At 43.6% G+C, this 13981-nt stretch overlaps 1 protein-coding gene across 7 annotated transcripts in view; it reads right to left on the bottom strand.

Moving 5' to 3' along the window:
* The window catches only part of EIF4G3 (eukaryotic translation initiation factor 4 gamma, 3), a 105097-nt gene that overhangs the window by 6943 nt on the left and 84173 nt on the right, over positions 1-13981 (bottom strand). For 5 of the 7 annotated variants that reach the window (XM_010577195.1, XM_010577196.1, XM_010577198.1 and 2 more), the window contains 9 exons: positions 12688-12820; positions 11459-11553; positions 9749-9842; positions 9370-9487; positions 7888-8111; positions 6622-6737; positions 4280-4452; positions 1930-2055; positions 959-1040 (listed from right to left, as the gene is read on the bottom strand). In XM_010577195.1, the coding sequence (XP_010575497.1) occupies positions 959-1040; positions 1930-2055; positions 4280-4452; positions 6622-6737; positions 7888-8111; positions 9370-9487; positions 9749-9842; positions 11459-11553; positions 12688-12820 (1161 nt within the window). Of the gene's footprint in view, positions 1-331; positions 739-958; positions 1041-1929; positions 2056-4279; positions 4453-6621; positions 6738-7887; positions 8112-9369; positions 9488-9748; positions 9843-11458; positions 11554-12687; positions 12821-13981 lie in introns of those variants that run through there. The other 2 variants (XR_774961.1, XM_010577201.1) reach the window with 2 other exon arrangements.

Raw genomic sequence — 13981 nt, 5'->3', positions numbered from 1 at the left:
CATCAGGATCTGAATTAGATGACTGATATTACATAGAAATTCCCGAGTCCAAGTACGGGCCTGGATGAGATCGAATTAGAAAGCCGTGGCAGGAACAGAAACCCAAGGCTGTGCTTCAACTCCCAGAGCACAGCAGCTTTTCTTTCACAGAACAGAGAAAAATAAATGGAAGTTGACTGTCCAAACAAGCATAAGACTAAAATAAATAAATAAAAAGTCACTATTTGAACTGCTAGACTGACTGCTAAACTGAAATGCTCCTGGAACATTCAACCTTATTTGAATGCATGCTTTAAAAAAAAAAAAAAAAAAAAAGGCAAGTGAGGGATTTTACAGGGTTGAAAATAGACACTATCCAAAGTGCAGTATTTAGCTGGATTGAAAAAAAGAAAGACAAAAAATGGAGACAGAGTTATAGGGAAACCACCAAACTGTTTGGACACACAACCGTGAAATGTGTAAGAGAGCTCTACAAGTTACAGGGTGAAAAGGTGTCACTACCCCTAGTGATGGGTGATTCTTAAGAGTTGGCAGATTTAGTTTGGATAAGCACCCAGAAGTCTGAGAGGCCATCTGAAGCTTATCCGAACCCTCAGAACCTCTCCGGTCTGCAAGAACAGCTCTCTCGCAAGATTTCCGGCACTTGCTGCTTCTGGTCAGCCCAGAAATACCTTGAGAATGTCCCTCTTGCAGTATTTCAGCACTCTAGCTTCTGGAAGAAGCCAGGTGCAAAGGTACCTGCAAAAGGGAAAAGTGATGAGAAAAAATAAAGTTAACTTTTTGGAATCTCGTAAAGGCTTGGTTTGAAACTGGGGATGAAGAGGCGGGTTTCCTAGGTTATCTGGACTGGCTGGCCCATCCCTAAATATCTTCATGTGGGAAAAGTGTAGGCTTCACGCATAAACATGTACTCACTGCATCCAGCTCCCATCTACAACTGGTACACCTGGACACTTACCATTTGTTTGCATAGAAGGTGCAAGATTTCAGCAAGCAAGACGCCGGCTCTTCCCACAGGAAGCAAAGGTTTGCTAAATTCTCTAGAATGAAAGAAAACCAGATATTTTTCCTTGTAATTTATATTGTCTGAAGAAGGTTTCATCCTTGTAAAACAGTGCTCCAAGCCTGGAATGCAAGGCAAGGGGTAGCGATCTGAGGCAGGTAATCATCTTGAACTTCTGCCAGGGATAAAGGATTTGATCTAGCTAGCACTGTTGATAAAACAGACTTCAGTGATGCAGTGCGCTTGCCACAATGGGGCTAATTACAAAGACTTTATTATTATGTAACGTCAAACCCACTAATTTTTGTGGGATGCTACATTTGGGTAGCAGGACCCATTTTGGGGAAAAGGCTATTATTTTCTTAATCCACTACTTACAGGAAAAGGGAACCATTCAATTGGCTTCTAGTTAATCCCCAAATATGTAAGGACATGCACAAAATACAGAAACGCTGGTCCTGGAAGCAGTTTCCAGTCTTGCACGCCAGGTTTTGTGCCCGTTTAAGGCAATGCCCCGGTGGCAGTTATTACACTCCATGACATAAGGACTCCTGCACAATAGCTCGCTCTCTTCAAATCTAATTCTCAGAGCCTCAGTGTGCTCTCAAATGACTGCGACTATGCAACACCAGGGTATTTTTTAGCTCAGCTGAAACAAACAGGATTGAAGTAGATTTACAGATAAAACTTTCACCCCTGAATGGCAGTGACTGCACAGCAGCAAGCTCCCTTCCCACCACAGCTTTCAGTCTGGTGCAAGTCCTGAACGATGTGCAGCAAGCCTTTTATCAACTTGTAGGAGAAGTTGAGCCTCTAACACTACTTGTCTTTTATCTACTGATGGGAACCACGCTGTGAAAATACTACAGCGTAGCCAGGCAGACAGCTCAGCTCAACCGATACTGGAAAAGAACAGCATTGCTTACTGTATAAGTTCTCTCATAGAGATTCCTCCTTCTTTTAACATGGGGGTCACCAACTCAGCTAGGTACAACCAAATATGGGGTATATCTATGGCCATATCGTCTGCCATCTCCAAGGTATCTGAAAAGCTTTAAAAGAAGGAAAAACGTCAAACATTAAAGACAATTTAATTTGAGACTTTTCCTGCAAAGTAAATCTGCACTTTCAAAAATCCTTTTTCCCCATCCCCCCTGGCCCCCCAAATAAAGTAAAGAAAAAAGAAAATCACAAAGGTAACAAAGAAAACTATTGCCATCTTGTGCTTTCAATGCTTCAAAACTGCCAGGAGGGAATTTCTCTATGCGGTAACATGGAGGGCATGTGGAAAAGGCATCGCCTGCTGTAAAACCAGCAGATACATACAGGAAAGCACCATTTACAATCATTCTTATATCCCAGTAACAAATCATTTACTAACTAGTAAAACCTGCACAAGTAAAAAAAAAGCATTTTTGTCTATAAATACAAACCATCTAATAAATGGAGCCTCCTTAAAAAAAATCCAAACATTTACAGAAGGGGGTTAATAGTAACAGAAGTCCAAATGTAAGGTAATCAGCAAAATGTCTGTAAGTGTGTAAAAAAAAAAACACAAGAAAAATATTCAATACACCAGAGGGAGGTTTCCAACCAGAACAGAAAACACAGCAGGATGAATTACAAAATCGCTCTCCAACTCTGGATACAGTTTCCAGAATCGCTCAAAACTCTTCTTTCCCATAAAAGCCTTGTAGGTGGCTTCACTTCCCATGCCTGGTACAAGATGATCATTTTTCTGGCTCTCCTGCTAGTTTTCATCATGATTCATTTCCCACCAAAAACCTTGAAAGTTCTGGGGTCCAGTTTAGTGACTATAAATTCATATTTTCTCTTGTGCTTCAAAACCAGAAACAATCTCCTTTGCTTTGTTCTTTACGTCCTCTGCTACCTAGGTTTGTCCAAGCGTTTCTGCCAGAAATTGGTTTCCTGTTGTGTATCTCTCCAGACTTGCGCTGTGACCAGCACTCATCCCATAACCCCTAATTACAGAGCAATTTGTCTTGCGTGAATAAGTATAGTGGGTTTTGGTGTTCTTCTCATGTGCCTGCTGAACACCACTTGCCCTCTCATCATCTTCAGGAGCTGTTTCACTGTTTATGCCACATTCAGACCGCATGTCCCACTATTTCATCAAGATCCTACTTATTTGGCATCACAACCACTTATCCACACTCCGGGGAACACAGGAATGGCTTTAATCACAATCCATTATGTAAATGTATCACTTGAAACAAGTCGTTTTGACCATCAGCGACTGCGTGGACACAGACGAGTGCACTCCCTGTGGATATGTATTTTTTACTGCTGTTCCATACGGTTTTGAACTCAGGCTGCCTACACTGTTCCTGTGAGCCACTGGATTGCATCACGATGAAATTCACTGCCAGGCACGGGTGCAGGGAGATCACTGTTGGAGTGCTCAGTGGTACCACGACGAGACATAATTCAAATAAAAGCAGCAAGACAGGGCTAACCACCCAGAAACCCAGTACCTGAAAGCATTATTTCATCTGCTCATTCACTGGCTGCTCTTTGTGATTGTCCCTGTTTTAATCATCCTGCTCTAAGCCCCAGCAAGGACTGAGTGGTGCCGGGGACCTCCCTGGGAATGCGGATTGTTTTACGACTGGACACCAGTTCAAATCCAGGCTGGGAACACAAAACCCAGAGAGCTGAAATGAACCAGCAGCTGAAATTCAGATCTCTTGAGGAAGTCTAACCCGTCTGATACTGCATATTCTCCTTCTCAGCGCCTTGAGGACATGTCCACTCCTTAAAGTGGAGGTGTCCTGAGAAATGGCATCGTATGGGTGAAGGCTGTTTTAGCAGTGGGAGAGTGGCTACGGTTCTGTGGATACACAGGACTTCAGGCTACACGGCTTCCAGGCACTAATGTCACGTGGAGATTTTTGACTTCTTCCTCCTCTTTTAATCATATTCAGTGATTTGCCAAAAGGCAGACGTTGACAAACGCATCACAAAACAGAAATCTAAACACGCACATTTAAACAGACACCCACATATTTGCTTAGAAATAAATACTTATATAAATACAAAAATATTTACATTCACTAAAGCATTTGAAATACTTAAAAATATTTTACAATAACTATATTACTTATAAATACACCCAGGTGAAAAAACTTCTTCAAAACAGATGCGTGGAGAAGGCAGGATACCAAAGCAAGGTGGGAAATCATTCCTCTCCCACACAGTGTTCATTTGCAAAGAACGCTAAAGAAAAGTATCCATTTGTACACGGAGAATACAAACCCCTTGAAGAAATCCTGCCTGCTCAGCTTTCCCGACTGCACCAACTGATGTAATAACTGGCCCATGTGATCCCTGGTGATCTGACTCCTCTCGAGTGTCGACTCCACTCCCACTCGCACGAAAACAGGCAGCAGATTCTGGGTGCTCAGTTCCTCCACGCACTGCATTGCTTCCTGTTTGAACAACACACAGGATCATTCACCTGAACTGAAAACATCAAAAAACGGGACAGAAGGATATTTTCTACTATAACATAGAGGTTTTTTTGGAAATGAGTATTTAGTGAAGCTGCCAGGCAAAGGTGCCGAACTAGGCTGTGGAACCTCATCACAAATCACCACTGAGATGGCGACTGAATAATAATAATAATAATAATAATACAGAAAGAGATGAGAATTCATACCACACAAGCAAAAATTTTTAAAATACAATCACACTCCAGGATACTGTTCAGCTGCTCAGTGAAAGGACAGGAATTGTCATCTGGATGCCACCAAAACGCCTAAGTATTTCATCAAGTATCAAGCCAAGTGAAAAGGAGGACATCAGGTTAGATTCATTACTGATCTGATCTGCACAGAAATGCCTGTGTTACAAACCCACACCATATAAAGAAGCAGAAAATAGGTAGGGAGCATTTGGAGGAAAATTTCCCTGTTCTAAAGCTTCTACTTTCTGGCATGTGCTTTTTGTAACTGAAGCAAACAAAACACTCTTAGAAACTTTCAGAGAAGCGCTCAATGTCATCCTTCAAAAATCTCCACTGTCATCAGCAAAGATCTTCCACTGACCTTCTAGGTTCAGCCCAACGGATCTCAACGGGCTTCCTGACTAAACACATTTGCTCTTTGTCTTAGGTTATGCCTTTAGTTATCAAGAACTGGCAGTCCCAGATGCATTTCTGCAGGCCCCGAACGGCTTTTTTTCTGCAGGTCACAAGCCTGGCAGTCCCAGACAGCACGCTCAGGTCAGAGCTCTTCCGTCAGATGTGCCCGACGGATGCCGGTGTCTCCAGGACAGACAGGTGAACATGCTGTCAACCCTGCTGTCACCAGATGCTAGCATACAGCTCAGCAGTTTTAATTTACAGTCAGGTTAAATACTGAAGACTGAACTCATGAGAAACAGCTATTCCTCTGCTATATACTACATTAACTAACATGCCCATATATGGCCTTATTAATATGAGTTTAAACTGAATTAGTCAGAGGCTTTGTTGCATGCTGCATTGGAAGAGCACTAGGAATTTACAATTATCAAGTAACCCCCCTAATGCAAACAAGCTGCCTCAATCCGATGTACTTTTTTAACCAGAGGTGCACTTGTCTAATACAATTCAACTCTATTTCCATCCAGCCATAAAAAAATTTTCATTGTATTCACAAGCAGAGAAGCTGAAGCAGCCCCTTAGCCCCAGACATCCAGGGGTTAGCCTTTGAAGTCTATCGCAAAAAGAAAAAGGGCTGGAGACTCCTTTGTTAACCAGCCCTGCTGTCCCCAACTCCTCCTGCTGAGACCTGCCAGGCCAGCAAGCTGGAGGACGTTGCGAATCAAAGTGGTTGGTTGTTTTTTTTTTCTCCAAACCAGGATTTAATAATTTCTCCTGATAACTAGATGTGAACCCAAAACAATCCGTCATAAGAATATTCCTCTTTCCGATTTTAATTGGAATCCCTATGAAGTGCAAGCAGCAACTCTTTTTAGGGTGCCAAACTAGTAACTCCCTAGTGCTGCCATTTCAAACTTGGCAGGTTTTTAAAATTTATTTCAGCAAAAGATCAAACCAATCAGCTTTGCAGTGAATGTAACACGTCTTGCAAACTCCCTGGACAAACTAAAAATCCATTTACAAGGGAAACAAAATTTCAACATTTAACTAGGAAGTGATGACAGCTGCTCAGTAATTTTCAGTGTTTATTAAAAATACTCTGGAGTGGTTTGTTCAATATTTAGTATTGCTTTATCTGCCTCCAGATCAGAACAGCACATACTTTGATAGCTGAATGAAAACCTCAGTTTATTTTCCCGCTAGCTTTTCTGCTTCCAAAATTGCTGTTATTATGGAGCTGCTCAGTGATTCATGACAGATACACATACATCTTGCTACTTAAAACACACAAGCTGGGCTATTTTTCCTATTGCTAGCAGGGCAGAAAACAAGTTTGGGAGACAACTATCCTAAAACTGCCCATGGAGCTGCTGTTGCTGCACTAATTTTGACAGGCCCCACCGTTTCTGTTAACTCTGTGCGAGATGGGTGCTTACAAAGACACTGTTCCTGAAAAGAAAACATACTCTAGTCCCACAGACTTTTCTGCTAAGCGTAGTTTTCATTTGCTTACCTTAAAATCATTAATATGCAAGAACTCATCAATGATAGATTTGCATTTTCTCTCTATTTCCTCTTCTGATAGTGAAGGCTTTTCTTGCGCTGGAGCTGGGGGAGCTTCTGGCTTGGCTGGTAGAAATTTAAGAAAAACAAACACATTTGGAAAAGGAAAATCAGCGTCATTTTCAGAGATGACATTCTGAAAACAGAAGTCACCGGAGCAGGGTGTGTTCCCTATTCCATCATCAGGCACAGGTCACTTCTATCTTGGCTACATTTCCCCTGTATGAACTCTCAATATTTCTGTACATCAGCCTTCTCGTAGAAACATAGCTGGCAGTGACACAGGTTGCAACACCTTCAAAGCTCTCTATCAACTTTAAATAATTAAACTTTGAGCTGTTACAGCATGCTGCCTGTTTAAAACATGCTGACTGTGATGGGCAGCAATCTCCAAAGCAATCTCCTGATCACATCCCCAAAACCTTGGTCCCCATGAAGTCCTTTACAAAGTCCCAAAGCTTCAAGATGAGCGCGTGCTGTGTTGTGGCAGTCGAGATGTATTCCTCACTGTACCAGTTTCTAGACGGTTCCCAGGGATGGAGCAAAACACTGTACTTATCGTAAAGGTTCTGTCCACAGGGAACATCGCCCTAAGTGTCCTCAATATTTTCTCACTAACAAATCAGCTCAAGCTGGCAGGAGCAAAAAGCGAGAGCTGCAGCACTGACAAGGTGACAAGCCACCTCAGTGGGTGCTAACACCACACTGCACTGAGACCTGCTTGGAAGGAGGGCTGGCAACAATGCAGTGCTAAAAAGATACCGTGCGCGGTCTGTCCCAGACCCAAGTCACTGCTCTGGCCCTGGGAAGAGTTTGGAAAGGGCAGATCTGGCCTTACGGGGCACTAAAGAAGCATTTCTGCAGAACTGACACTGATTTTGGAGACTCTGAGCCCAGAAACCAGCAGCAACAGTGACAGGATATGAGCAGGCAAGACAGTGCCATGGAGTGGTGCTTTGCTAATATCTCCAGCCTTTCAACTCTGATGAATCCTAAGGAGGAGCTGGTGAGAGGAGATGACGCCAAGGCCTGTATGAATCAGTTGTGTTACAAACCTTTGGGAGACAGATCACAGCTATCACAGCTCCATGATGCGTCACTGCGGGCCAAATATTCACTCTGCTGCACAGAAATCTGTCCCTTTTTCTGATAGATTTTTCCCTTATGCCTTTTCACACATTCAGCAAGATTCCCCAAGCACGGAAGAGCCACTTACCAGATTCCTTGGCTTTGTTCCTCTCTGCCTCTGTGCTGTTCCTGTCCATCTCCATACCGCCTGTTAACTGCTTCACCGTCTCCAACATCTCCCTCCGCTGCTCCTCTTGTGCCTGATTGTCGAGCAGCAGCTCTTTACTGCTGCTGCCCCGTAGGAAGGTGTTGGGACGGGAGAGGGAAGGTGGGAGAGGTTTGTCATTCTTCTCCCTGCCCGTGCTCCCACGACTGCAGAACAAAACCAGACATGCTTAAAGGTTATGGTACGAGTAACCCCTACTCGCAGCACTGGTAATGCCAGAAAAGATACTGGATAGCTTTATAGTAACTGCGGGGAAAAAAAAACCCCACAACACAAACCTGGCAGGATTGCTGTCTCAATTTTTTACAGTTGTAGCTACACAGAATATAATCAAAATTAACTCAAGTCTCAGAGGCACAAACACAAATATCCACAGAGTGGACAGGCAGAGCCAACGCTTCCCAGAGAACACACGGAAAAGCAATGGAGTCCTTACAGCACCCGTTTTATATGTGGAATGCTGAACTTTATAATGTAAAGGCACTGTTTTACTGTGAAATGGTATGAGCGGTGTATTTTTTACCCATTTATTGAAAAATAGCTTCCAAATAGTGAAGGCTGCCACAAGGTGCCAAGGTGACAAGGATCTGTCCTATTAATTACTGTGTTAATGAGTAAGATGGGCAAAACAATACCAAAATTGAGTAATTTCCAGGTAAGCCAGAGTTTTAGGTCAAATACGAGGGAAAACATCAGAGGGACAAACCCAAGAAAACAGTCCAGCAGCTCGTGTGTACTGAAGGAAGAACTACTGATGTTTTAAATGAACTGTACATTTATAAACCATGTCTAGAGCTAATAAATTATTGAGGGTTAATGCATGTTTCATGCTACAAGCTAGAGTGACTGTAGCCCTGATGAAATCGGGGTGTGTGAGAGAACCGCACAGCCTTATGTATGTATCGCAGGGTGCGGAAGCTCAGGCAGGCTTGGTCACACCTAATGGGAAGGGTCAGACAGCCAGAGGGTTTTAAGAGCCCTGCTAAATTTCTGCAAGGTTTTAGGCATGGTTTTCTGGATAAATAAACCTACTGACCTGGCTGAATCCACGACCATTGAATCCAGCCCGCATACCTATTTATTACGTCTCATCTGAAGAGTTTTTAACCTGTTATAAACTACTAGCAAACGTATCCTGAGATAAAGGGTGACTGAAAAGTGGAAACTAAAACATTCACCGCAATGGCTTTAAAAATTAATACCACCTGTCTCTCCTATGATATTATAAAATATGCATGTGTTTTAAGTTAACTCAAAGTACACGGGGGCAGGGAGAAAGACCCAGCCATTCCTGGAAACTCAATGAAATTCTCTTTTTTCTTTGTGCTGGTAACTAGAGCAGTAAGTGAAAAGCGTGGGCGTATAGACAGCAGAAGGGAAAGTCATCATTGGACTGAAGCTTACCTAGTTAAGGCCCTGCGAGAATCTAATTCTGAAGATGCGGATGAGGCAGATACAGATGAGACTGGAGGCTGCAGTGCAGAAAATCTGTTCAAACTAGTGGCACTTGGTCGTAAGGAGTCTGGGAGATTGTAAAGACAACACAGAGAAGAGCGACAACAAGGTCAGTAGCCGCTGACACCGTGGCATCACAAAATCATTTAAAGTAATAGCTGGTTTCGAAGTGATGGGGAGAGAACTGAAGGGAAAGGGTTGGTCCTGCCCCACTTTAACCCTGCTTGCCAAGCAGTCAGGCACAGAGAGATGAGCTTTCCCACCCAAATCCGCTCTTGGCAAGGATGGCTGGTAGCAAAGCAGAGGGTGAGGACCCATCCTGACTTACCCATCTCGCTTGCCTTTGCTCCACCACTGCTGCCCTTTCCCCAGCTGCCCAGCTGGGCTTTAGGCACAAGCTGAATCTTCTCATCTATTGTGGGCTGTAAAACACATCAAGACATACCATTACAAGGGTAAATCATACATCTTAATTATAAATGGGGTATTTTTTGGCAAAAATCCTGTCTTGTGAATATGAAAATGCTCTTTAACACGTTTTTGGAAGACAGAGCCAGACACAGAGGACATCACAAACAGCCTCTTCACTGACTTTGGAAAGACATTCACAATGACCAGGAGGCTTCTTTTTATTGGGAACTCCGAAGCTCAGTAAGGAGGAAAAAGCATAGAGTATCAGTACTTAAAAGATGTTCAGTTTCTTTGTGATGAGTAAAATGGTTCTGCTGTCCACTCCATCTACCAGTCATGGCTTTGCGGGGAATGTGCACGGTAACAGAATTCAGAGGGTTAAGAATGACAATATGTTGCAGAACTTGGGGGGAAAAAAAGTAGTGTCTGACAAGAAGAGAATATTGATTTTACAATGCTCAGTAGGTGAATTTATTGACGAGGAGGTTGCGACCCCACAGATCTCTTTGTACGAGCTCCTCTCTCCTTCTGACAATGCAGCTGTTGTGGAGCTAGCTCTGTTTGTACTGTGTTTGTACTAAATGGAGTAGAAGGACTTTTCCCAGATGAGCTGTAAGCCCAGACAAAAGCAGGCTGAATCTCTCCTGCTAATTAAGTTTTGGAGTCTGTTTTATGACTTTCACAAGGAACAAACTGAGTTTGATCTGCAGAAGGGCTACAGTCTGTCCAGGTTCTGCTTTACAGCTCTCCAAGCACCCAGGCACTGAGAGTAAAATTCAGGGAGAGTGACATTAATTGGGACAAGGGAATGTCTAGGAATCGCCCTGATTTATGTGAAAGACAGAGTTCTCCTTGGCGAGAAATCCCAAAGCTGTTCTGAAGATCATTAAAAAACGGAGAAATCTCCAAGCTTGCCTAACCTGCAGCCTGAAATAAATGTCCCAAAGTCACCACTTTAATGGTTAAATAACAGGAAGATGCTCATCTAGAGGACAGGCGTGGAAGTTTATCACATACTGAGGGATGCAACAGCATCACACAGAAGTCCAGAAACACCGTAAAAGCAGACACAGCTCTTCTCACACCACCTGAACCTTTCAAGCCTGGAGTGCTGCCGTCTGTGACATGTCAGGAATATTTTGTTTTCAAATTGAATGTGACATCCTCATTCTACTAAGAAGCAGTGTCAGAATAGGGTCCTGAGAACTTGAGGCAGCAAAGGACTTCTGTCAGACAGGTGTTTGAGACCCCTTCTGCAATAGTCATGTGATGTGCTGCATCATCATCACACACGATACCCCACTTACATTCTCTTTTCATCATTTAATAAAATGCAGATTTTCCAACTAAGAGAACTTCTGGGTCACTAAAAGGACATTATGAACCTGATAAAAAGCATATGCATACTCCTTTCCCTCAGAACAAACAAAATAGGAACATTCAGAACACAATGGAGTCTTCCTTTGTGCTTTATTTACGCACAGTATTACCTCTGGGGATTTAAAATGTCCCAAAACCCCAGTTTTGACCTGTAAACACTGTAATGGTCTTTCCTAGAAAGGCAGACACAGTAAGGCAAGGCCTTGGCATTTTTGTTGCTCTGAATGAGTCTTGTGCTGGCACCTACCTTGGTGATTTTAAGGAACTTGGTGGGGTCCAGCACTCTGCTGTTCTTTGCCCCCTGCACAGTGTTCCAACCGCCTTCATCGACCCGCTGGACACCTGCCAGATGACAAACACAACTGCCCTTAGCTCATCCCCACTGCTCCAGCGGCACTCTGGGAGAATGCAGGCCATTGTCTCCAAGTTCCACAGGAGGAGGAAAAGAAGACAGCACATTTCTGCTAAGCCTCGGCACCATTCTGTGCAGAAATCATGTCTTTCAGAGTGTTTCTTCAGACTAAGATGACATAACTAGCTTGCCTTAATTACTACAAAACAGCCTTGACGTGAAAGATCTCAGTATTTTCAAGGGCTGGTTTTGGTAGTGATTCTTAGTTAGATTTCTCAGTGTGTGTTCTTGCAATCTGGATATGGCTGCACATACTGTACGTTCATGAGCTCACAAAAGGAGCAGACGACGTGCCTTTGCTAACCCAAAGCCGTGCTTGTTGCACAGATTTCAGCAATGCTAGGCTAGCCTAGACACAGAACCATTCAGGCAGTCCCAAGTTCCTTACCTTCTCCTGATGTCAGCTTTAGGACAATTAGAACAAAGTCTATGTGTATTTTCTTTATGCTGTGCTTTCACAGCACTTTCATTTGACAATCCTTAGTATCAAAGAATCCCCAAAATGACTTTCTCCTTGCCCTGCTCCGTCCCAGTCTTCATTCTCCCAGTCACTCCAAATTCATCTTCAGGTAGTGCCAGCCTCAAGGGCTGGTAGCAATTTAAGGTAAGGCCAAGGCATTTTCTCATGCTGAGTTAACACCTCACAACTTTAACAGCTAAAGACAACATGGTTACTCTTGAAATTAGATGCTATTCTCTTGAAATTAGATTCTGCTGTATGCAAGAATGGATGGCAAATCTGAGTCCTATGTAGTAACTTGTTATAACAGATTTCTGGCAGCCTGTCACAAAATCAAATATGGTTTGCCTGAATGTGAAACTTAAGCACTACTGGCCTGCAATTGTTTATTTTTACCCAAGGGATTTGTCACTGAAAAAGCCACACAGCCAATCCGTGGCAAGTCTGTTCCTTCTCCAGCCTCAGCCATCATCAGGCCCCAATTCCCTTTGCTCATTACACTTAGGGAAAAAAACCCATATTTTTTAATTTTATATGGGATTCCCTCTATGGCCACTGGATGTGACATGAATGAAATAAGCAGCCAACTTGGCTTTTACTTTACCCGGTCTCCTCTTCTCTTTGGTCATGAGTTGTTGGACCTTCCTCTGTTCTTCTTGCTCTTCAATCTTGGCTTCTTTATGAATCTGCTCGATGGTCTTCGGGCCCTGGTCTGCTCTCCGTGACACCCAGTTGCACTAGGAAAGAAGCAAACGTGCTCAGAGATAATTCCAGGGGAACATTGTAAACAGGCTATTTTGAACACCACGAACGAGGCCTAATCCTCCCACCCTTGTAAATTCTTAGAGGGGTTGCTCCCCAGGGTACTGGGGAAGATTTTGTGGAGCTGGGTCACGTTGCAGACACAGTTATTCCAGCACCACAGGTCAAAGCTACGTACTCTGGTATATAGACTGTGGTATATGTTTTGGTGGAGAATGGAGGCTGCAGTGAAGACCTGACTTTGGAGAGGCACGACTGAATTCAAGACATTTTAACCCCAAGCATCCTGCACATTCCCAGCTTTCCAGTCTTTCTAGGTTCAGAGGAAAGAGATGGACTAGAGGGAGGCTGCTGTCGTTCTCTATCCGTTTATTACTGATGCTGTTCGTTGGAGCCCTTCCTCCAAGCTTGAGGAAAAAAATGAAACCCTGAAAATAAAGAAGCATGAAGCGACCACATTTTATCTGGAGATGGTGCTTTGCCACTCCAGGAATTGTGATGGCTGAGACAGGAATCCTGCAGAGAGAGGTGGAGCTGTCTCTCCACAAAACATTTCCACTGCTTGATATGTGTATTCAACCATACACTGCACAGATCCATCCATCTCCAGAATAACCAGACTGTCTCTTGATCTTACTACAACCTCATTACAACTTTTGTGGTAATTACCTTTGCGTACCCTGCAGTCAAAATGGTGACGTCAGCCTCCACAAAACCCCAAACCAGCTTCAAAACAGCTATTTGAGGAATGAGTAAAACCTGCTCAGGACTTCAGTCAAGCGCTGTCTCATGGCTAAACACCACACTGCTATCAGCACCTGCCTGGGTGAAATTACAGGTGACCCTGCTGGGGAAGGTTTGTGCAAGCTGCAGTCACATCTTCAGCTGGATGGTGGAGACACCCTTCACTGTATGAGACTCCAGCTTTAACGCCTTGGCTATGCTCAAAACCACTGCTTGACTACAACGTGGGCAGGTCCCTGTCTGCACAGTGTGGACCCACCATTGTCACATTCTGGTGGCGCGCAGGCTCCATTTGCTTTTGTCTGCACAATATGTCCAGTAAACAACTAGCAGATGCCTGGTTGTGCTAGCAATACAGGCTAATAAAGGACCATCTTTTGATGAGATCCATA

Source organism: Haliaeetus leucocephalus, unplaced genomic scaffold (assembly GCF_000737465.1).
Source record: "Haliaeetus leucocephalus isolate CR32 unplaced genomic scaffold, Haliaeetus_leucocephalus-4.0 Scaffold556, whole genome shotgun sequence".
Taxonomy (NCBI): Eukaryota; Metazoa; Chordata; class Aves; order Accipitriformes; family Accipitridae; genus Haliaeetus; species Haliaeetus leucocephalus.
Note: the sequence above shows the minus strand (reverse complement) of the source record. Positions and strands in the feature narration are given on the sequence as shown.